Here is a 24137-nt window from a genome sequence, read left to right as displayed (position 1 = left end):
TGCAAGGGGATGCGGTTCCCCAAGAGCTTCCCCGACTGCCAAGCAGCAGGAGACCTTGCGCCTGTAGAGCAGTGATGTGTGATCAGCGCGGCAGGGGGGTTTATTGGTTTCAGTTTGTGGGTGGCGGGAAGGCACTAGAGCTGTCTAGAAGAAAAAACAAATCATGGATGCACGCAGGCCAAGTTCTCACTCCTGAGCGAGCCTTGTGCATTTTATTTAGAAAACCTCCATGCAGGCTAGCTGCATGTGATGGGGGCTAAGGGAGGAGGAGATGAGCTCTGGGGAGCTAAGGGGCAGCACTGAAGGGTGCCAGGGCACAGGGCAGGGAACGCTCGGCCTCCCTCCCCTTGCTCCAGTGGAGTGGAGCTGAACACGCTGTGACAGAAACCCTGCACTGGGATTTATACCCCAGGAACAATGCAAGTGTAAACGCAGTACAGTCATGTCCAAAATTTCATCCTAAGCCAGCTAGAAACGTGGGAGCCTGCTGGGCGACTGCTGGGCCAGGATTGTCCTGTGAATGGCAACCTGATGAGGAACACTGGGGGGGCTTGTCCTGGCTGTGTGGCTGGGAGCCCCCTGCACAGCTGCCAGGCTGGGACAGTCCCTTTAGTAGACACTTCACGAGATACGGAAGAACCAGCTTGAGCACACATAGCTGGGTATCGAGGCTTATGCAAGAGGAGACTGCAATTAAATGTTTTTCTGCGTGAGTTGCCAGCCTCTCATCCCATAGTATTTTCCCTGGGAGTAAATAAGAGCTAGCGTACAGCACGTGGCTGATGCCACCATGCTACTTGGAAGGGAGGAGAAAGCCCACAGTGCTCTGCTAGAAGAAAAATAACTCCTGAGTGGGTTTGTGTTGTTTTTTTTTTTTCCTTAAAACACGATCTCCAACTGCACTGCAAGTGTTGAGAACAGAACTGTGTTCACTCCCCAAGGAACATGGACAGCTGCTCTCCAGCTGACAACGGGGAGGTGAGCCGGTCTTCTCTCCTGAAGGTTTTTTACGATAGCAGACAGAAATCAAACTGTGTGTTGTGAAGTACCTGTAATTTCCCCATTCCTTAGTCAGACCCAGAGGCTAGGGTGCACGTTCAGAACATGTTTTGACTTTCCAGAACACAACATTTGCAAAACATCGAATTGAAGAATAAACAACAAATAAGAAAGCTCCCCACAGTGTAAGTTAGAACAAGACAATCTACGCTGAAATAGCCTTCTTCATATCTCATGTGAGACACAGCAAGAACTTAAACAGGAGATGCCTATGTGGATTTGAAATGCCAGTTCTTGAGACCGCTCCAGGAGCTAGGACATGAGATGGTACATAGAAAAGAAACATTTCCCTGGCCTTTAACATCTGCTGTGAGTGAATACAAAGGGGATGGAGACCTCCACCCTCAGAGACTACCGCACAGAGGCAGGGGAAGCAGGGAACCATGTTCCTCTAACTCTGACAGCTAGTTTTTCTTTCTTTAAATGCAAATCAAGTTTGAAGCCACAGACTCCTACCAAAGGCTCCTGGAAAATGGAAGGTCAGGAGTGTATTAACAGAGGATGAACAACACACCATACCTGAGGTGTTGTGTGGCTACCTACAAATGTTTAAAATGGACTGGAGAAAACTTGTGAGCCTAACTTGGAAGGGAGGGTGGAAGCAGATGGATCATCTCTAAAGCAGAAAGCAGTTTCTGCAGTGTAAAAACAAAGTCCTAAAAAGTGGAAAAACATCACCCGAGATTTGCCTCCAACCAAGGCCTGGCAAACACAAAACCACCTCAACCCAAGACCAGCCAGTGACTACAGCTGCCGTAATACATGTTGCAAGAGCTGATTCCTTTTTTTTCTTTAATATAAAAAAAGCAAGTCTTAGTTGAAAGCCATTAACATCTCCATTCTGGTTCATCAGCAGCACCTCTGAGCTACTCCGCTGTCCACAACTTGAAGGTTCTGTCATAGGAGCAGGTCGCTATCAGCTGGCCGTCAAGGGAGATATCCAGTCCCATCACCTTCCCCTCATGACCAGCCAGCGTTTTCAAAGGGGACCAGCCGGGGTGAGTCCAGATCTTTGCAGTGTTGTCGTAAGCGCCTGTGAGCAGGAAGTTACCGTGATTGGCTGCAGCAGAGGATGAGAAAAAGGGAGAAGTGAGATTTGCAAGTAAAAACATGACAAATCTTCTCTGCTAACCAGTACAGGCCTGCCTGACCTGCAGATGTGGTTTTGAGTTGCCCCATCCCCTGCCACCTCAGCTCAGGAGAGGCAGGGATGAGGAACATCAGACGGGAGGCACTTACGTTCAAATTTCACCCCGGTCACCAGGTTCTGATGGGCAGGAATGGTGTAGATGCACTTCCTCTGGCGGAGGTCCCATACTTTGCAAGTATTGTCACCACTGCCAGTTGCGACGTGGTATCTGCCAAAGGGCGGAGGAAGAACATGTTGTTGTTGGGAGCTGGGGTTTGTACTCAGACCTCCCACATAAACCAGGCAAGCTCCTTTCTTACCCATTTGGGGAGAAGTTAACCCCGTAGATCTCCTTCAGGTGGCCTTCTAGAAACATGATACAGCGTCCCGTGCGCAAGTCCCACACCCGGCCAAAAGCATCCAGTCCACTAGGAAGAGAGAACCCGAGCATTACCCATCAGAGACTTCAGCAACTGCCAGAGTACGCTCAGCCTCGCCAGCAGAAATCACTGGGGCGCTTGGCATCAGACAGCAACAAAACCTTGATAATATTTCACGTCCAGTCCTGACACAAAGCAAACTCACCCAGTCCCAGCGAGAGACCCATCCGTGTGAAAGGCGATGTCATAGACCCCTTTGCTGTGCCCCTCCTGATGGAGAATCTCTTCCTGAGCTTCCAAGTCCCACAAGCGCCACGAGTGATCATAGCTGTAAAAACGAAGCATTTGTCCAACTAAACGTATCTCCAAGGAGAATAACAGGGTATTTTGCTAACTCTACGGGCATTTTATTTCCAGCTGGAGACCAACAGGGTCTCGTATGAGGGGCAGAGAAAGGAATCCCAATGACTTGCTGATATTTACATTGCAGCAGTCCAGCTGCTGTCGGCAATGGCCAATTCTTGCCCATGCTGGGCTCCTCTGCAGACAAGCAGTGGTACCCACTGGGCTACCAGCTAGACAGCTAATGGTAATGTCTTAAAGGAAGTAACCAAATCTCCGTACCAGGTAGTACCCAGGAACCTCCCAGATGGGTGCCACATCACACGTGCCACTCTCATGCTGTGTCCTTCAATATCTGCCACTGGTTCATCACTGAAAAACAGAAACAAAAATCATCGGACACTGGTCAGAGGTGGCTGGCTCTAGCCGAGCCTTTGCAAATATGATCACAGCAACACAGCTGCTAATTGAATGCAAGCCAGACAGGAAAATCAGAGTTTTAGCTAATGACTCTGAATTCTGCCTTTTGTTCACACAGCTAAAGCTGTAAGTGAAGCTCCTTTATTCACATTCATGTTGGTTATAAAGTTCTCCTGGGATAATTATTTCCTGAAAATTAACAAGGCCCTTATTAGTAGCACTTTGAAAGTAGTAACAGCAGAAACAAAACGCAGACTCCCTGGACAGCAGGGAGTTTTACTGCGAGTATGTAGAACACATCCCGAACTACAGCAAATCTGGCTGTTCTGAGGAATTGCAGGGCAGGCAGGCCAGAGTGAATAGTTATTCTCCCAGAATTACAGGCAGCAGGTCAGTAGCCTTCAGCAGAAGGCCTGAAACAGCATTTAGAGCTTCTTTCCAACAGACCAACTAAAGAGACGTGGTCACATGAGACTAATAAACAACCTGTCCCTTTGCACAGGTATGCTTCTGGAATTAGAAACAGCGGCTTTCAGATAAGGATAAACAAGTGAGGATCTCAGAGCTGCCTGCCTCTTCCTCAGGTGCACTGGAGGGCTCTGCTTGTCAAACACAGCAGATGCTAGGGCTCGGTATCTACACCGTTCTCTTCTTCACAGGCTTGAGATAGATGCTGTGCATCTTCCAAAATGACACTGCGCAATGATAGAGCCACTTGTTTTCATTACTGGATGGGGCTATGGTGCATGGTCACGTATTTGGTTAGTCCCTCTCTGAATAGTGGTGCTTCCCAATAACTGAAAAGTTTATTTCTTAATATGCAAGAGGGGAAATTTTCTCCTAAATAAAAGGTTAGAATGAAACAATCTCCAAATCTTCCATCCATTACCCAAAGCAGTTTACCAATGCCCAGCAGCAATTCTGACTTGATTCTTTTCAGACGATTTCCCCTCACCTTGATTCCCCTAATCAGGGTGATCTCTTTTCCTGCTGAAGAAGGTGGCACATACTGAGGCCAGGAATTGCACTGGTATAACTACAAGAAAAGGTTTTATTTGCAGGAGGATGGTAAATGTCCAATGTTTAATAACACAAAATAAACCCCAAAGCAACACTGCTGCAGCTGTGCATGTCTGGTATCATTCTGACCTTTCAAGGCTCCAGAGTTTGACAGACCCATCGGCCGCACACGAGGCCAGGTTAACATCCTTCTTGTCTAGGGAGACAGTGGCTTTGGGATGGAAGACTATTGCTCCTACGTTGGTGTTATGTCCTTAAGAGAAAGGAAGATCAAAATTCATAATCTGCCACGCGATCTTGGCCAGTTCTTCAGAAAACCAGCATTTCTTTGTTACTAATTAGCCAGGTACTGGTGAACACTTTCACTGTGTCCTCCCATGTTGGGTGAAGTTGCATTGTAACCACCAGACACATCTGTCCTGCAAACAGCTAAACGGCAACTCCAGTAGCACCCACTTAAGAGTATCAAACACCAAGGTTTGTAACCCTCAAAATGCAGTGAAAATTCAACATTGAAATCAAGAGATTTGTCCTCACATTTGTATTTAGTCAAAGCTGTGACCACTGTTCAAAGAACCTCACTGCTGTTAAGTGGCCTGGCCAAAAATGCTGATATTTGGCTCAAAAGATCTCAAACCAGGTTTTGAAACAAAACAAGAACGTAATTCAGAAACAGAAACAACAAACTCAGGTCTTGGCTCTAAGAGAAAGGCCAGGACTTCCTCTTGATTATGAGACATGTGCCCACGCTCCGCAAGCCTGAGTGATGCTCTCATTAGAATAAAATCTGCCCAAAGAACACTACATTTTGAATCACAAAGTAATTCAGATATGGGAACTCAACCCAGAGAGGAACAAAAGAACTAAGCAAAGAGTCTCAGTGAAAGTTGCTGTCTACCTCGTAAGGTGTGAACAAGGTTGCAGTCAGGCACAGACCAGAGCTTGCACAATCCGCTCCTGTTGAAGACAAGAAACAGACGTCAGTGTAGACACGAACGTCAAAGAAGAGATCCAACACAGAGCTGCAAAACCACGCTGGGGGGTTCTGCAATGGCTAAAATACCAAGACACTTTGGGCAACCAGCCATAGGGACTAATGGACTCAGATTCAAATCTCTGCTAAGCTCCAAAACAGGGTGAAGAGAGAGTTCAGAGTAGGAAGAAAAAGCATTTCTGAACTCTCTCAATTTCACAACTCTCACAGGCCTCCAATAACATCCCTCTCCTTCACTCCTGCTGTGCTCTCCCAGCCCCTACGGCAAGTGCTGTAGAAGAAAACTTACCAACAGGCCGTAGCGAGGAGTTTGGAATTGGGGCTGAAGTGGCAGTAGGAGAGTGGGCGATCGTCTCCAATCTGACTGCAGAAGTTATTCAAGGACTGTAACCGAATACAAAGAAAATAATAAATGAGTAAAGTACAAACCACCTAGGGAATGCTCTAGCCAAAGCCACTGAGGTGAAGGAGGCGAATGTACACAGGAGGAGGCAGAGGCCTTTGGAAAGTCACTTTCAAAGGGAAGAGCTACCTCCGAGCCGCTCCAGCTCTGAGCCAGCCTGACGGATGTAAGCTTGCACGGCCCTGGGGCACAGCTTAGCTCTCAGTGTGCCACCCATGGTACTTGCCACCAATAACCCCGCAGGCCTGCTTTGCAACTATGGTTTTGACAGAGAACTTACTGTAGTTTTGGCCTCTTTCTACAACTCATCCAATGAATACAACCAGAAAGACTAGGGCAAGCAGTGTGGTGCGCTTAGGGGAGAAGCAAATCCTCTGGCAGCTAAAGCCTCTGGGAGTAAACAGGATTAGAGTGGGAGCACACTGTGTGCTTGAGCCATTCTGTTCAGTTGAGCTGGGAATCTGACTTAACATGCTCAAAAAGAGCATCTCAGAGTCATCTAAAACATGTTTTGCATTACTGTATTGGTTATTATTTCCCTTGGTTTTATGCACTAGTGACTATTTTACAGGAAGAGGAAAGTGAGCAGCCCCTTCCTAGCCAGCTAAACCTGTGACAAAACCAGGAATAAATTCCTTTAGCTTCACAGGCAAGTGGCAAGGCAAAGCAGGGATGTCTCTTCATCCTGCTGCCGTGCAAGGGGACAACTAAAGTACATCTCTCAATCACTGAAGAAAGAGTTAGAACATGCTCTATGCATATCATAGGGAAAGAGAGAAAAAGCAGAGCTTTCCAACAGGTGACAGGCACAGCACAGAAAACTACATGCATCTGGACAGCACCTCCAGGCAGCTGATCTCTTTCTGATCTCTTTGGAGATCACCAAAAAGTTTTAAACACAGCAGCTGGGCAGCTGCCAAACCTACTCGCAGGGATTTGTGTAGCTCCTGTCTCTGTGATGTCCTGGTTGCCTCCGGAATCTCTTTGAGCAGCCGGGCTTCTTCTAGCCGCTTCGCTGCCCTGTGAAGAGGAAAGGTGGAGTAACAAGTCCCTGTATCTTCCCTGCCCTGCTGCTGGAAATACGCCTTTCCCCCTTCTTCCCCCAAACTGGGCTAATGCGACAGTCAGTCGCTAAGAACTCAAGCTCTAAGCTCACTGGACTTGTCTACCAGTGTATGTTCCCCGTTCCTTTGATCTCACGTTTCCTGCACTACCCGCAGTGGGATTAGCAGATAGATTTTACAAAAGGTTGCATCTCCCTCCTTCATTTGTGCCATTTTTCCTTACCTGGGGAGTGAATAGTTAGCAAGCCACAGCCTCGCTGTTTTCAAACTGCGTGGTCCTTCGTGGTACCAGGTTTGCTGATACTGTAAGAAAAAGAACCAAAGGGAAGAAAAAGCTGATGTAATATTGCTCTTCCATTCAGTCACCTTGGATGACCTCCTCTTAGTATCTAAGTGCCACCACAGCATCTGCTCTTAAATCTTGCTGTGTTAAAGTCTCTTTTTGAGGGCATTTCGCATAACTGTAAGCCCTAGAAAAAGGGATTAAGAGAGACGAGTCAAACTCTCTGCCCTACAGATCAGATCCTGATGTGCTGCCATTTCACTCAAGGATATTCCAGTTGAACACTAACTCATTTTTACTTAATGACATACAGTTCCCTCCTTCCCCACACATCACCCAGTAAAAAGAAAGCCCAGAGCTGCAGAAATTGTCCTTACTTCTTACAGCAACCCCCAAAAATAATAAGGAAAAAATGGACTCAGAAAAGAGAAAGGAGAAGCAGAAAGAAAGAAGAATCAAAGGCAGAAACAGATGCAGTAGCAGGAACGTGGTTTTTTTTTCCCCGAGTATGACGACAAACGACAATAAAGGACTCGCTATACCAAGTAACAGTCCAAACGTCTGATCTGTTTCGTATGCTGTACGCAGCACGGAATTTGGCCTGCACACAAGCCAGACTTAACGCTCCTGATTTAGATAACACATTGCCACATTAATACATTTAGTTGTGCTAAAAGGGGCAACACAGAAGGAGCATGAAGGGACGACATGAGAATCCACAGACTGGCCAAAACCCAGACTCCTGGACATAGAAGAGACCATCAAAATAAGGCATCTCCACGGGTATCATGCCTATCTCTCTCAGCACTGACAGAACAAGAGAGACCAATACCTCTTCTTTGGATTTTTTAGACCTGTCGTCATCTTTCCTGGTCTTTTTTAATGCGTCTGTTCCAACCACCGAAAGGATATTTCTTAATCTGGAAAGAAACACATTGAGTCATATTCACTCAGTGAATCCTCAGCTAACCGACAAATAATCACTGTCTGCCATTCTTTCTCCCTCAGCATTCTTGCTGCATTGTAATGAAGCATTACTGACTGCCGGCACTCACTGCACCCCAATTACAAGGAAAATGTCAAGAATTTGATAAACTGAGAGTTCCCCGTTTGCAACACTCAGGGCAGACACAGCACCTCTCCCTCCTTTCTGCAGGACCTTCTCCAAAGAGCGTGATGGGCTCCCCAAGCGCTCGCAAACAGGCTTTCACTTCAGAGTCGTCAGTGGACACGTTGATCTGCCGGGCTCTCTTCCTGCGCTCAAACTCAGCCAGCACTTCTGCCTGCCGCTCGCTCATGTGGTCTTCGAGATCAAAGACCTCACCTGAACAAAAAATGAAACCATCAGATTGAAAACAATGGTTGGACGAGAGATCCCTCTCCAACAAGAAGATCCGAACAAAGAGCCAACAGTCCGGGCAATGGTCTCATGTTTTTTATTTTAAACTATGCTCAAAAGCTTCCAGAGTGAGAGGGGCAAAAAAAAAAGGTGGTTAAACATTCTCACCACTGCTTATGTTGATGTTGCCAGCCTCGATCGCAGCTTTCATCCCTTCTTTTCCCAGCAACCCGGATTCTCCTTTTGCCAGACGCTCCCTTTCCTTCTCTTCCAAACTGCCATAAAAGATGGGGGCTCTCTTGGGTGGAGGAGCATCGCTCTCTTCTGCGGGCTTGCTCTTTGTGGCCTGGAAGGTAAAGGCAGAATTTTAAGTGTGTTTTGGCTAAAAAGGAGACAACAAACAGCTTGCTTGTGCAAGAAAGCACTGCTCTCCTACAGAAAGTTAGTACGTACATCATGAAGAGACCCTGAAATTGTATACGCGGGGTTCATCTTGGACAATAAGGCTGTGCCCCAAGTGCAAAGATCACAAGTAAAATGCCAGGTTCAACACTTTGCTTAAATTAGACTGCGTCGTTTTCCATTTCTTTACTATCTGCTTGGACCTCAGTTTTAAGGCTCTGAGGTCGTTTTTTAATTATTTATTTATTAAAAGAAAAACTTGAGAAGATGAAGCTTTCCCTAATCTTGCTGAACAAGCCCCAGAAAGGACAGGGCGATGCCGGCCTCCAGCTCCCGGTGCCCTCCCTGGGAAGGTGAAGGGCCCCTGTCCCCCCGGCGAGGCGCGTTACAGCAACCTTCCCAAGAAAAACGAGAGGATTCCCCGAGAACGCCCGAGAGCCCGCGACCGCTCCGGCCGCCGCCCTCTGGTGTCACCGACGGCACGGGGTGCTCCCCACGCCGGGGCCTCTCCGCCACGGCAAACCCCACGCGCGCAACAGCAAACGCGAGCCCCCGGGCCGGCCTGCGGCCTCTCCCCACTCCTCCGCGCCCGCGGGTCGGTACCGCGCCCGCGCGGGTAACGGGGGGCCCGGAGCCGCCCCCCCCCCGCCCACCAGACGCCCACCTCCGCGGGCGCGGGGGCCCGGGCGCCGCCGCGCGCCGCCGGAGCCCGCACGGAGGCCATGGCGGCCGCGCCGGGAGGGGAGCGGAGCCGGAGCCGGATCGAGCCGAGCCGGGCCGGGCCGCAAGGCGCCGCGCACAGGCCCCGCCGCCTCACAACCGCTTCCGGGGGACGCGGGGCACGGCGGGAGGCGCGGCGGCCGGGCGGGGCGGGGCGCGCGGGGCACGGCGGGAGGGGCGGCCTGGGCGCGCTCGGCCCTCGCCGGCGGCGGCTGAGGGAGCGGAGCGGAGCGGCGCGGCGGCGGGTCGCGATGCTGCGGCGGAAGCCGACGCGGCTGGAGCTGAAGCTGGACGACATCGAGGAGTTCGAGAGCATCCGGAAGGACCTGGAGGTGCGAGCGGGGCCGGCCGCGGCCGCCCCCGGCGGGTCCGCCTGCCCCCGCCCGGGAGCGCCCTGACGCGGCCCCTTTGCCCCGCAGAGCCGCAAGAAGCAGCGGGAGGACGCGGAGGCGGCGGCGGCCGGCGAGGAGGCGGCGGCCATCGCGCTGGGCGCCGAGCACAAGAGCCGGGAGCAGATCATCAATGACCGGATCGGTTACAAGCCGCAGCCCAAGGCCGGCGGCCGCGCCGCCCACTTCGGCACCTTCGAATTCTAGCGGCGGGGGCGGCCCGGCACCCCCGGCTGGGCGGGACGGGGCGACGGGGAGCCGCCAGCCCCCCGCGCCAGCCCGGAGGGGCCCCGAGGCCGGCGGGACGGGCCTCTCCCCCTCGTTTTTGCTGTTGGTTTGGTTTTGGTTTTTTTTTAAGTTTGTCTGGTTAACACGCCTGTGAATGCCCCTTGGTCGAGTGTTTTGTTTTAAATAAATATGTCCTTTTTTAAAAAAAAAAAATCACACGAGCTGCTGTAAATGGCTGCGGAGACCACGCAGGCAGCGTGGAAACACCAAGACCAGCGGCGCTTCCTTCACCTGTGTGCGCCCCGACGCAGCGAGGAGGTAAAACACTGCCTCTGCGGCGGGAGCTTTTGCTTTAGTAATCCTAAAAATGGAGCCAGTGGCATGTGTTCATGTAAACCTTTAGCCCTACAAGTCAGTGATCCCGCTAAGGAGAAGATGCTGGAGAGCGTCTGATCAGTGTTTTATTCATGCAGTGAGCCTGCATGAATACAGGCAGTGGGCGTCACGACTCTGCGTGCAACAGGCAATACTTCTAGACGCTGCTCTGTCATTTTCGGAGGCCAGGAAAGAAGCCCCCCCACATCTATTAAAATCGTATTTCCCAGAGATGGCTGTACAGCTGCTTCCCTGTGTCACAGCTGGGATGTGGACTGGGCCCTTCACAGGGAACGGCTGCAAACCTGGATGCAGTAGAACATACTGAGCACACGGACGTGGAACAACATCCCGTATTTTCCGATGGAGCAGTTTTTCCTTTACACTTATCTGTTTCACTTCCATTCAGCCCTGGGGAGCATGTCACCCCAGCTCCGCTGATTTGTCACCCTGTGATGGAGCTCAGGTAGCTGCCAGCGACGTTTGTTGCTCAGATCAAAGGTCACCAACTATTTCCTTACAGCTGGTGTCACGTAAAAAGCAGAAAGGTGGATTGATTTCTGACAGACTAACCAACACGTACCTGGATTTACAACAGCGATTCCTGCCACCATCAGCTGGCTGGGCATGTAATGAAAGATGAGATAATGCAGAGCCCCAAAAAGGAGGAGTCTAGCATGCAGGCAGGTGACCTGAAGGAAGCAAGTTATAAAAACTGAAGCAGCTTGTTGGTGTTTAAGAAGCTCTGTTCCCTCCAGCCTGGGGCGGGAGGCAGAGCAGGGTGCCAGCAGCCCTGGGGCCTGCACCAGGACCCCCACAGGGAATTCAGAGATGGGACTGGAGGCTCTCTCTGCTCCTGGCTGGGATTGTTTTCTACCATCTTCCAGCATGGCGATCAGTTATATTTTTTCAGTGTCCCAAGCAATGCTCCAAACCGGACTTGTTAAATTAATGTTTCATGTGTTGTAGGTGCATCAGATTTCAGGTCAGGCTGGGGAAACATACAGAACTTAAAACTTTTCAAACTGGAAAGAGCCACAGTCTGGCCTAGAGCAGAGCTGCTTTTCCAGTCTAACACCACAAAATTCTCAGGGATTGCCCTGCTATTCAGGGATTCCCAGCATGCCCAGGTCTCACAGGGAAACATCTTAGCAGGTTCCAGACATCCTTCAGTTGCACAGGGGAAGAAAAACCAACCCAGCCCCTCATTTCTCTTGTATGGACGAATACAATCTAGAGTAAAACTCTGTGAGGGAGACCGGTATTCCTTGCTGGGCACAGACACCTTCCATGCACTGAGGGGCTCATTATTACAGCTCCCTAAAACGCTTGTCCTTCGACTCCTCCCTCTGTAGGGGAAAGCAGATCTGGGAAGCACCGATCCCTCTTTCCATCTCGGCTTTCCCCTCACTCTGCAAAGTGTAACTGGACTGAAACGAATGGCGACTCATGCATCAGTGACTTCCCCCATTCCCGTTCCAGCAGCTTCAGGGCTTATTGCTCGTGGCTGGGGCAGGCCCAGAGGACGCTACTCCTCACTCCCATCCCCAGCCACCTGAAGATGGACACTCGGCCCCTGCTGCTCACTCGTGCTGTCACAGCAGGCACAGAAGAATTGTGCCAGAGCTCAGGGGCTGGGGAAGGCCAGGCTGGATTGCCTGGCTGTGGGGCCTCTTGCTATATAAAAGCAGACACTCTTGGAGTCTCTTTCTGAATGCTGCAGTAAGAGCCGCCAGCCTCCACTTCAGCTGCAGTCTCAGCATTGAGGATTGTTTCCAAAACACACATCCACCACAGTAAAATGCAATCTATTTTATTGTTATTTATATACAGGAGATTCTTGATAATCACAGTAATATTAGACAAGTTACCTCCACAAAGAGCAAGAGTAAAAAAAAAAAATGACAGTCCACTGTAAACAAAACTAGAAATCCTGCTGGATCTGGTGGGACTGACTCCAGACAAACTGAAAAGGCACTCGAAGAAAAACAACAAAAGCCAGCTGATGAACACAGCCCAGATACTTTGTGCACTTCTTCCAAGATGATAATCCAGAGGCACAGCATGTGGAGCTCAAACATCAGGGTACAAAGACAGATGCAGGACATCACATTCCAAGCATGCTACATGTGTGTTGACATACAATTTAATTTACTCAAGTCTCATAATCATTAGAGTCCTCACTTCCCTTAGTGTGAGTTTAGTGTTACCAGGACAACTTTAAATACAGCCCGCAGAAAGGCTGGGACTGCACCAAAAGCAGTCAGTAGAAGTCATCAGTAGGGAGGCCGGGTTTTGCTCAAACTCTGGCAAAGCAAATGGCAACCTGGGCCAAGAACATGGCAGCTGGTGGCATCTGGTGGACAAGGGGGAGGCCAGGACACAGGGAGGTAGGTGGCTTCTCTGGATTGTCACCACTGAACTAAAAGAAAGCATGGCCAAAGCTGGCAGGGAGACATGGACTGGAAATGTCCCTTTCTTGGTTGTGCCTCGCTGTATCAGTGAGCTCAGCAGCAGAGAGGACACAGCCCTCCATCCTTCCTTAACCACCTTCCCTTCAGACCTTCCCTTGCGCACCTCTCCCCAAGGCCCAGCCTGGCCTCCCACTTCTAACTCTGGTACTGCCCAATGCTCAAACCATCATTCTTGCAGGCTGCTGGAAGGTAGCTGGGGCACTTGCTAGACACTTGGGAGACTTCTGCCCAGGTTCCTGCTCCCCAGGTGACCGCTGCTAGGTCAGCATCACTCCCCTCTCTGCACACTGGAGAAAGCTGTGTGCCCTCCTGTGTGAGCATGGGCAGGAGATGACCCTTTGAAGACAGAGGTACTCATCCTCGGGAGGGGGAAACAATTTCAAGGACACAGGTGCTACACATAGAATGAGGCAGAAAAGCTAACAAGAGAACTGAATTTATATTGTAAAAGCCACGGCTATTGCCTAATCTCTGAGTCATTAATCTCTGACCACTTGAATCAGAGAATTCAAGTCTGGTCACTTGAATACAAGGAAAGGTGGCTAAAAATTGATAGCAAGAAGATCAGGCCAAGCAGAGGTTCTATTTTAGAGAAAGACACAGCAAGAGGTATATGAAGTAACTAGTGTCATCATGCAAAGCCACTCGTGACTATATCCTATGATCAGACATCCCTGCAACGGCAACAACTCCATCTCGTTCAAGAGAAACCAATCAGAGCGGTGTTGGCAACGTCGGCTCTGAACTCCTTCAGGGATCAAGCCCCTGCAGTGTAAAGCTTTCAAAACATGAACCACCATCTCCAGCACTTAACTGCTTCAATTTTCTTTGACAAGCACTATGATTTCCTCACCTCTCATACAGGGATTGGAAGGGTCTGTTTTCCGCTCTCACAGTGAGGCCTAATTGCTTAGGGGGCACAGAAGATTTTTACCTTCATGATAGATGCAGAGAGAGGGCATCAGTATGTCCTTCTGCAGTCTGTACAGACATAACTCCTTTCAAAGATCAGCCTGGGGAAGAGCTTTTCCTATCTCTCATCAGGAGGTGGCTAGAATTTTTCCATGAAAATATCTTTGCCTCTTTCATCCAGATGCAAATTTGCTACAGAAAGAAGCTCTTTAGAAACCTGAGCCTGCTTTTAACTCATCTCCTTTTATTCTGTATTTGCACTACCCAAAGAAAACAAGATGTCCAAATAAATACCTGGCATCAACCCAGGACAGTTGACTTTAGTGGTGCAATTCAAGATCCTGGTAGCGGCAGTAACAAATTTCCCATTGCCTTTCGAAGAGGGTGGCAGGGCAAGGGTGGGCTCTGTGCTGATGTAGTAGCATCAGTACAGCAAAGAACCCACATACACAGGGATGGGCCTCGCCCTGTAAGGCTTATGGGCTAAAGGAATGTAATGCCTCTTCAAAGATCAGCTTTCCTCACACAGCTACAGCTAACAGCGTGACTAGTAGCATCTTCGGAGAAAAAACTGCTACTGCATGTGCCCAGACACTTTCATCTCAAAAGGATTCCCTGTTCTCATGGCAAATCCCAGACATCAGCCCCAGTCTGAAAGTGGTGCCTGTTTTTCAATGGCCTTCTGAAAATCCCATCATCTTCCCTTTCAGCCAGTTACTGGCACAAATTGGGCATCCTGAGTAGAATGAAGACTCCAGCTTTGCACCATACTCTGCACAACATTCCCTACAACAAGAAGCAGTTTAATAACAAAGTACTAAACCAAAACTGCTCCCTAGAAAACCCAAAGCATGTTCTGGGCATCACGCATGCAGTAAGCTGGTTTTGCCTGTGTCACAGCCTGCCTTGCCTGTGAAATGTGTAGAGCTCACAGCACTGAACGGGAAGTTCTTCACTGCACTACAACACTTGTCCACCACTGGCACTGATAACTTTTGCACCTCCAAGCTAACATGGTCACAGCATGATTATTAAGACAAAGAGGAGTCATCTGGGTCAGGAATACTTTTTAATCAGCCCAAGCTGCTCCAAATTTCACCTGAGAAGAGACCGAAGGCTGCTGTAGTCCTATCTTTTCTTTCTTCTCTTCCTCAAATCTCTCCTTTACAGGAAGATGGTTGTTTTACTTCATCTCAGTTAAGGAATGCTCTCTTCAGACATTTTAACCTTCACTGTCATTAAATCATTATTTAGCTCTTGCCTTATTTACAGAACTAGTTTTAGTAAACCAAAAGTCAAGTTCTAGATCCATCCAGGTGCAATTCAACATGAAGTAAATGTGGGTTCAATGGTTTATTTAAAATCTTTCTGCCCTGTAAAGACACAATTGTCCTGCATCTACTCCATATATTTCCATGATTGGGAAGTGAAAGCAGCCAAACCCAAATGTTATCGCCAGCAGCTGCTGGATACATCAGAAGATTAACAACACTCATCATACTCTGATGGGCTTGGAGGACAGCCTCATCCAGACCCCCCTGAAGCACATGAGTCACATACTTATGTCAAAGTACTCCCTTGCAGGACACACCTGAGCGTGTCTGATGTGCAGCACCACGTCTTCCTCAGAGGCTGAGTCCTTCTGCAACAGAAGGTGTCATTGGCCCCAAAAGCCACAATGCCAGGGAGATCTCCTCCCCTGGCATTATGTACACATTGAAAAAAAGTAAAATTAAAATAGCCATTCACACACATAGGCTCCATTGGCAACTTTGATCTTTACCTACAGTTCATAAAACCCTCACAGATGAGCATTTAAATTTAAAAATAAAATGTAGAAATTATTCTTTTTAAAGAAAAAACCCAAAACATTTCTGTCAGCCAACTAATTTCAATCATGGCATAATCTAAGAATAAGCAAATCCTAGCCGAGAATGGCTACCACGGGACCCTCAAGAGTCAACCCTGCTGCCAGTCTGCAGCAAGGAGGAGCAGCATACCCCAGCTCCTCACATCCCTACGTCCCAGCTAGGAACTTGCGGTGAACTCCAGATGATTTTCTTTATATTGTTTCTCTTTCATCTTAGGAATGATCCAGTCCTCATGATGGCTGCACTTCAAGAGAGCAGTGGGGTGGGGAGGCTTCTGGGCAGGATCCAGTGTTAATGGCAGTGCTCCGTGATATCCACAACAACTGCCTTTTTCCAGCTGAAGAAGAAATAGCCCGTCCCTGCCCCTGCCGCTACAGCTATGCAGAGGTATCCGTTGTACGTCATGAAGATCAGCATGAGGAAGTAACTGACCACGACTTGAATGATGTGCAGTACAGTCTGCAGGAGGTGAGGGAAGCTCAGCATCTGCTGTCTGAGAACACAAACCCCAAAGAACAGTCAGCATCCATGAAACACAGACGGGACAATGCACATCCCCAAAGAGAAAACTTAGCTCTTAGGCTGACAGGATGCCAGGGTGGGCATGAAATGGCAGAGAATATAACAAAGCAGGCTGGACATAGACTTCTGCATGCATCTGTCACTTGTAACTGTGTTTTTCCCCACAGAGCTGACTGATAACAAGGAAAGCGTGGTACTTGCTGGGAGGACAAAACTTTTAGCTGAGAAACTAACAAGCTTATTTTTACCCCCACATTCAGTAAGCAGAATGGCTTCTTTTCTGAGTAGAGGCTTTGACTACCTGTCAACAGAAGGATCCTAAGTATTTTCTGTCAGGACCGCTGGCTATAACACCCAAATTCTGTTCCTGGGAACTCCCCAGATGTGTTCATCACTGCTCTGGAAAAAAAACAAGCTTATCTGACTCCTTGCTGCTTTCCTCATTTTGTCCCCAATCCTAAAGGATGGCCAAGTGACTCAAGCTCAGTGTCCTCCAGTGTCAAGCAGTGTCCCAATCTGGAGTCAATATAGTTTGCAGAGACTAATACTGGCTGCATAAAGTTTTTCTGTCCCAGTTTTCACCTTTGTCAGCCGCTGAAGAAATTTGTCTTAGAAGGAAGTGAAATTCTTACCCAACAGTTTTGTGCGTCTCCATCAAGATAGTGCCATTGGGACCTGGCACTGGCATGGAGTTGTAGCGAATGCTGACTTGGGATTTACGGAGCAGACACTCTCGGGCGATCTTAAGGCCTTCATAAAACACGGCCAGGAAGAAGACGGCCACAAAAGCACCAGCCATTTCTGACAAAAGAGGAAACATTATAGTATCTGTGCAACAAAAGGCGTTTGCTTCAAAACATGTCAGAAGAGACACTGTGCAATTGAACAACTGCACAGGCTATGGCTGGGCCCTGTGTGCACGCATATGCAGATGGTAAATGTGGATTTCATCCATACACTAATTGGAACTTCAGCCATGAAGTGAAACCAGCAATCAACTTTTGCTAATAAGACCAGTCAAATTCTCAAACTATACAAACATCTCCCTTTTTCTTTTGCCCCACAGGTGCCATTTAAAACACACTCAACACAGTGTGCCTGCGTATTTTTGGCATAAATAGCAAGGTAATTCCTGAAACATTAATCAATTGCAAACTTTTTGTTTGGACTGGACAAGACAGTTTTACTAACCTCCAGGAGTGTTGATTACAAGTCCAGAAAACAGCAATGGCACATTCTCATAGCTGAAGTGGAAAGTCATTGCCTGCCCAAAACATAAAGAACATCAAGAGGAGCCTGAATAGCTCATCCTGAGATGGAGCTCGCAACAAGATTTAGCAAAGGTTTTTGTATTATGACAAGAACTTAGATAATTTCAGTTGGTCACCAGATAAGACTCGAAAAAACTCTTCAGTAAATCTAGTGTAACACACACACGCGAGACGTGGCTAAAGATGCTCCAGGTTCCAATTCTAGTAGGCAGCTCTTTTAGGCAGTGCCCCGGGGCAGAAGGCACTGTCCTTCACAGCACCTGCTACAGAAAAGTGCCTTCTCCTTGCTTTTGGAGCTCCTTTTCTCCTCAGCATCAGAAGTACTCAGGGATTGGGGATGTCTCTGTGGAACTCATCTTTGCCTCCTCATGACTACTCATGAGCTGGGGTACAGGGCACTTTCTTCTCCCCACCTTGACCTCATATGAGCTCATACGGATAAGGGCTTGTATAGCTGAATCCTCTGGTCCTATCCTGCAATGTGCCAGCAGACTATTGTCTCCCTACAGAACCTCCTAATATCCTATGGGAAATAGAGGCCTAAATACAGGTACAACAAGGACTAGTATATATAAAGCAGGACCACAGCTTCCCCTGGGTGAAAATAAGGGCTCCTGAACCTGCATAGTGAATGCCGTGGGAAGGGGAGACATCAATGATCCCCCCAGCACCAGTTCATATAACCTTCCCATCCAGGTAACTACATTGCAGTTTAGCGTGTCTTGACCACAGCTGCATACAGTGTTTTCACATGTCAAGTACTCACTAAGCTACAGGAACTTCTCGTTGAACTCCCCTCAATTAAGGTTATTTGCTGAAGATCAGAATTATGACTAATTTCAGCATCCATAAGAATCAGCAGACATTGATTACCCCCAGAGCAGAAATTACTATATAACAACTTTTAGAGAGTACTTCCATTTCTTTAATTAATTTAACATTTTTACATTTAAAACAAAAACCGCACAAACCAAAGAGCATTACAGCCTAGTTCCATAAACCACAGCTGAAACAGAGCCTGTTACTTGGTGCAAGTGAGGAATGGGAATATGCATACATTAAAATGTGTTCAGTGTATTATCTAAGATGCTGTACCTATTTACTTCCTTCCCTGACAGTTTTATGTGCAATGTTAATTCAAAAGTTTGTGCAATTAATCACAGTTTTCAGTTGCAGGGTAAGGCAGGGTCCTGTAACTATCCATTGAAGATAAGAGCACTTGACACTTGTAAAGAAATGGCATGTATATGGAAAGTGACACATCAGAGAATGCCAATACTTAGCCATTAGATTATACAAAGAGCTTCGCAAGGACATAGTGACAATGCTGGACTGCAAGCTCCACCAGCACTACTGGGCTTTGTACTGGGCCATGTTCACAAAGGGGAAGGCTGTTCTAGTCCTCTCTTCTCCTGCTATGATACTGTTTGCAATATAAGTAGAAGCAGTGATTCTTGATTCCTTCTTTGGGGCACATAGCTGGCAGGCAAACTTTAACTGAAGGCTTGCAAAATATACTCCTGAGTATATTCTCATTTGAAATGGAAATGCATGCTCCCCTCCTTTCAAAGTTTAACTGTAGAGAGTAATGTTTTAATAATCTGAAACTCACTCCAAAAGTATTTAGAAAAGGGAGAAAATGCTGAAAAAGTCCCTAGAGCTGGCTACACACAAACACAGATCCTACGGTCATCTCCATGGAAACTCTGGCCAGGATCTCTGCAAAGCTTCAGTGATGCCAGCATGCACAAGTCTGAACTTGTTTAAATCAAAGTTAGCTAGAGCAGCAGGATTCAGGACCAACACAGCCTTAATGCCAATGTGGCAAAGAGCCCTGGTAGCACTTTGCTCCCCAAACCAAGTGCATACTTAAAGTTCAGGAGGAAAAGGGCACAGAGCTTGGTCACCTGCAGGTCAGCACAATCCATCATACTAGTGTGCAATCCTCTCAGTGCCAGTTAAGGCTTTTGCTAATACTAACAGCCTGGAGAACACCATCCATCTCCGTTTGTTGCAAGCAAATGCTTACTTTGCATTTCTTTACCTGGCTAGAGAGCAGACACCTTTACCTGGCTAGAGAGCAGACACCTTTACCTGGCTGCTAGAAAGGTTTTTGCAAGAAAAGGCCATTTTGCCAAAGGATCTCCAGCTCTGAAATACATTTCATGTTGCATATCACCTCATGCCACTCCTTCATTCCAGAAGAGCCACAAGGGGGGTCTGTGTTTAACTGGACTGATTCATGCCTTCCAAAACTAAGTTTAATTTCCGATTCTCAAGAGCATAGTCTTTAAGATGACAAGTTACTCTGAACCACAGACAAGGAAAAGCTCTCTGGTTAATTATGACCTTTCCACTTACCATCATCATCATGTCAGATCCATGACCATGTGCTGGGACTGCCATTGAATGATGATGTTCAGGAGGATGTGCGGTTGGCAACATGGAGCTGTTCATGTGGTGATCGTAAGACATCTTTACGACAGATATTCAAAAAGGCACGGAGAAAAGTGGGACCCTGAAAAACAAAAAAAAAATATAGTAAGAAGCACTTTTCTAAACAGAATATGGTCTCTCTACTGCTACAGCAAGAGAAAATACTCTAAGCCACTGAGAACGACTGCCTCTGGATAAGCTTCTGGAGCATCCTCATGGTCCTGCACTCTGACTACAGAGAACACACAGCAAAGCGAGAAGGACAATTTAAAGGAGGTGTGTCCCTCTGAGCCACAGACAAGGAATTGCTGCACCATCATCGTATTGCCACATCATCGTATTGCTGCACCATCCTAAACATTCTTGCCAGAAGGGCTGCCTAATCTGATTGAGGTAGCGCATGGGGACAAGCGCTCAGCATAAAGGAACATTTCTTATCTCTAAGAAGAAAAAACCCAAGTCTCTTCTCAATTGCAGTCATGCAAGAGGCAAAAATATCTCAAGCCCCATTTTAAATTGCATATACTAAAGGATCAGATTACAGTATTTCTCTTAATTGACAGTTACGCATTTTATTGGGAACATGTTTAACAAAGAAATTATGTTAGATGGTACAAGGTCTATTACCAGGCAAAGGTCTGCAATAGCCACAGGCAATCCAATTTCATTTCCATGAGCTTTACATTGTCACATTTCCCCTCTAATCACATTACACACAATGAGAGAAACACTGAAAAGGCTGCCAGTTCAAATCCCTAATCTGGTTACTGCAAATCAGATATGTCTGGACACACTACATTAAAAATAAAAATACACCTTGTGGTTAGATGTGGACATGGCTTCTGCGCTCTGCACCCCAGCACAACTTGGGATGGAACCAGGGACAATTTCTGGTGTGAAATGAAAAGCCACCAGGTGGAAACAGCAACAGGAGAGAAAACAACCTGGGAATACCAGTCAGTCCTGAAACGACAGCATCTGTCAGTGTGACAGAGCCAGGCAAAGGCAACCCTAGCACAGTCCAGGTGAGATACCACTGAAGATAAGTAAGTACCGGCACTGCTGTACTAGATCCTGTCTGGAATACTGTGTACCCTCCCAGTTTAGTCCAGCACTCAAGTAAAACCAAGTGAAATAAAAAACAAAGTACAGACACTTTATCAAATTAAAGTTTAAAAAAAAAAATGAGGAGAAGATGTACTTCAGATAAATCATCAGGAGTGTTTACAACTGGGAAAAAATAACTTTTTAAGCTAAAAGATAATATGGTGTTTGAACAGATAGGTATGAATATATTTAGATTGGAAAGGGGACACGAAACTCTAGAAGAGCTTTCTAAACTGAAAGCAGCACTAGCAAACAAAACCCCAAATGGCAACCTGCTGATGGTGGAGCTGGTTCAGTCTGTGACAGTAACCTTATGACACAGCCGTGCAGGAATCACTGGTGGCCCAGAACACGACTGGCCATGCAGCCTTGCGGAGCATCAGTGACAGAGAGTGATCTCAAAAGGCTTTGGAGTTAAATTAAAAAGAGCAATGAGAGATGTTAAAGATTTGGGGACGATAAGGAAACTAAGTCAGCAGTGCTGGGGAAGAACTCCAGAGAAAGAATTAATACACCCTGCAAACAATGAAATTAAATAATACAAGTAAGCACCTGTATGCACCCAAGTCAGCTGGTATAAGCTACACCAGCAATACAGAGCTCAGGGATTTTTTGCATCTCTGTGCAGATGAAGGTTGTAGCCAATCTCTTATTGCATTAGACAACTTCACAATAACTCCCCTGGAAAGTTAACTTCTAATATAATCTAATGGCACTGGCTAAAAGCAGAATGTATTCCCTCTCTTTATTTCTGCTAATAGTTTTTAGCTCACTCCGCCCCCGATTTGTGCTTAAATATTAAGACCAGAAAACCAGCTCAGAAAAATGTTATATTAAGAATATGGAATAAAATTAAATATTAAGACCAGAAAACCAGCTCAGAAAAAAGGGGGAGAAAAAAAAAAGAGAGACACTAATGCAAGAAGCAGCTCACCTGACACAGAAAAGCATTACCAAAGGATACCTGCAGAACAAATGGTGTGATTTTCATACAGCATAGCTTTGAAGGTTATACTGTCCCAGAGATGAAATGTTCAAGCGCTAGAACTGAAGTCCCAAAATACAAACACTTGGGAAAGGAATCCTCTGCCAAGACACACAAACTTCAAATTGTCTTTTGCAGCAGGGAAGGGAGAAGAACAGCCACAGTGCTTTACACCACGGGATCAAAGAGGATAAGTGTGCCGCAAGAGGAAAGAAGTAATGTAAGAACCTCCCCTCTCCCCCAGCCAAAATCTTGTCTCCTCCCTCTTCTTCTTTCAGTTGACTGATGCATCCAAAGCAAAAGCAATGTAACATTCTCACTAGTGACTACTGTCCAATTCGATTATTTATTCATTTTAGGATTCCATGCTCTCACCAAACTCTGCAGGTTCCAATATGCTCCACAGAAGCCCTGGCTGTTTACCAGATTAAAAACTCCCTTCGTGGTTGGGTTGTGTCCAACTTCTCACTAATTTACCATCACTGGTCTTCAGAAAGGGAGAAATAGGGGATGTGTTCTCTAGATACTTACAGTGTATTAACAAACAACAAGGTCAAGTATTTACAAGTGGCTGCATGTGGATGAGCAGGGTACTGGTACAGGTTACAAAGAGCATGCTTGATACTCACCTGTGTAGCTCCTTCCCACCCTGCTATACTAGTGCTCCAACGCCAAATCCAACCCCCTACTGCAGTTACCCAACACTGAAAGACATTTTATGAGATCCTGAAAAGGATGGGATATTAAGTAGCTTAAAAGGAAATAACCTAGACTGAGCCACTTCAGCTGCCTTTTGTGTTACTAAAGGCAACCAACACGTGGATAAATTTCTGTTTAAAAATACATCCCTTTCAGTGGAACACCCCCATACAATCACTCTCCGAGTTACAACTTAGGAGGTCTCTACCTGTGCCTTGGGGTAAAAAACAATATCTAGGGCAGCAGCAGGAACAGTTTAATGGCTGTGTAATATTTCAAGCTGCAAATCTCTAGTTTGCTTGCACAGTCTCTTAAGAGACAAGCTGACTGACACGGAGCTGTGGGTATCACAAAAAGAAGGGCACTGTTTTTAACAAGTCTGACTCCATACCTGAAGGAAAAAATTCTCACACATAAGTTTCTATTATCGCAAATTCTTTAAATAGGTTTAGTCTTGTGCAAATCCAGCACTTCAGCAGCAGGTATTTTTGTCTGAATGGGTGACTTGATCTCTCGACTGCTGCCTGCTCCACGTGTTTGCACAGAGAGAAAGAGAGGCATTGGAGTGAATTCCTGAGCACGCCCTGGAGAGGGGATCTGGAACAGACTGTGGCTGCAGCAGGCTCAGGTACTTCAAAGCATTTGCACACCTGAAGGGCACAGACCTCATGGTGCACCTGCCTCCATGCCGCACTGTTACCAGGGACGCACACACACGGGGTTTTTTGTACTCTGCAGTAGCCTACCGCATAAGAAAACAAACAGGGTGGGACAGGAGAGAGGAATGAGGAAATTCTCTCCAGGGCTTGTTTCTTTCCCTCTCAGTGCTGTCACCCCAGGTCAGAGGAGCCACAGCCTCCATTTCATGACCCCTCAAATTCTTAAGGAAAACAGCAAGACTCAGAGCTACACACAGGACTTCTCTTACTTTAAGCCATCATCCTGGAGCAGGACCAACCTCAGCACATAGGGAGGGTCTGTTCAGATAGAAGTTTCTATCCCTCCACTGCAATGCCACCTTGGCAGCTCAGCAAACCGAGCTGGTTCAGGGCGATGTGCAGCCAGGAGCAGGATCTGACAACAACAAACTGTTAGCTAGAGTTCAGCATTAGGACTTACTTTCACTCTCCACCAGTATTTAACCAGTGCTGCCTCATCTCACACATACAAGGAAGCCACGTTCACAACTCCAGGGCACAGAGAAGGGGAGGAAAGACAGGTATCTTATGCCAGTGCACAACAGAAACAACGGGTGAACAAGCTGGACCTGGTGAGATGCCAAACACAAAGCAGTCTTCTCAAGCAGGTCTCAG

The 24137-nt window shown here is 47.3% G+C and overlaps 2 protein-coding genes across 6 annotated transcripts in view; both read right to left on the bottom strand.

The window, feature by feature from the left end:
- Positions 1–1092: 1092 nt before the first annotated feature.
- PRPF4 (pre-mRNA splicing tri-snRNP complex factor PRPF4) lies at positions 1093–10051 on the bottom strand. Its single transcript, XM_072883185.1, has 14 exons — positions 9500–10051; positions 8602–8779; positions 8232–8418; positions 7927–8014; positions 7035–7114; positions 6674–6767; positions 5634–5728; positions 5249–5307; positions 4480–4603; positions 3193–3282; positions 2774–2896; positions 2509–2616; positions 2299–2417; positions 1093–2119 (listed from the first exon to the last, which is right to left on the bottom strand). Exons 1-14 carry the CDS (start codon positions 10034–10036, stop codon positions 1926–1928), a joined length of 2076 nt encoding a protein of 691 aa, XP_072739286.1. The 5' UTR covers positions 10037–10051; the 3' UTR covers positions 1093–1925.
- Positions 10052–12350: 2299 nt separating this feature from the next.
- Positions 12351–24137, bottom strand: part of SLC31A1 (solute carrier family 31 member 1) — a 28308-nt gene continuing 16521 nt past the window's right edge. For 4 of the 5 annotated variants that reach the window (XM_072882789.1, XM_072882791.1, XM_072882790.1 and 1 more), the window contains exons 3-6: positions 19959–20115; positions 17518–17590; positions 16959–17127; positions 12351–16297 (exon numbers count right to left, since the gene is read on the bottom strand). In XM_072882789.1, coding sequence (XP_072738890.1) covers positions 16096–16297; positions 16959–17127; positions 17518–17590; positions 19959–20072 — 558 coding nt within the window. In that variant the 5' untranslated portion in view covers positions 20073–20115 and the 3' untranslated portion in view covers positions 12351–16095. Of the gene's footprint in view, positions 16298–16958; positions 17128–17517; positions 17591–19958; positions 20116–20198; positions 20274–24137 lie in introns of those variants that run through there. The other variant, XM_072882793.1, reaches the window with a different exon arrangement.

This window comes from Ciconia boyciana, chromosome 18, assembly GCF_034638445.1.
Source record: "Ciconia boyciana chromosome 18, ASM3463844v1, whole genome shotgun sequence".
NCBI lineage: Eukaryota > Metazoa > Chordata > Aves > Ciconiiformes > Ciconiidae > Ciconia > Ciconia boyciana.
The sequence above is the reverse complement of the archived record's forward strand: the minus strand, read 5'-3'. Positions and strand labels throughout refer to the sequence as shown.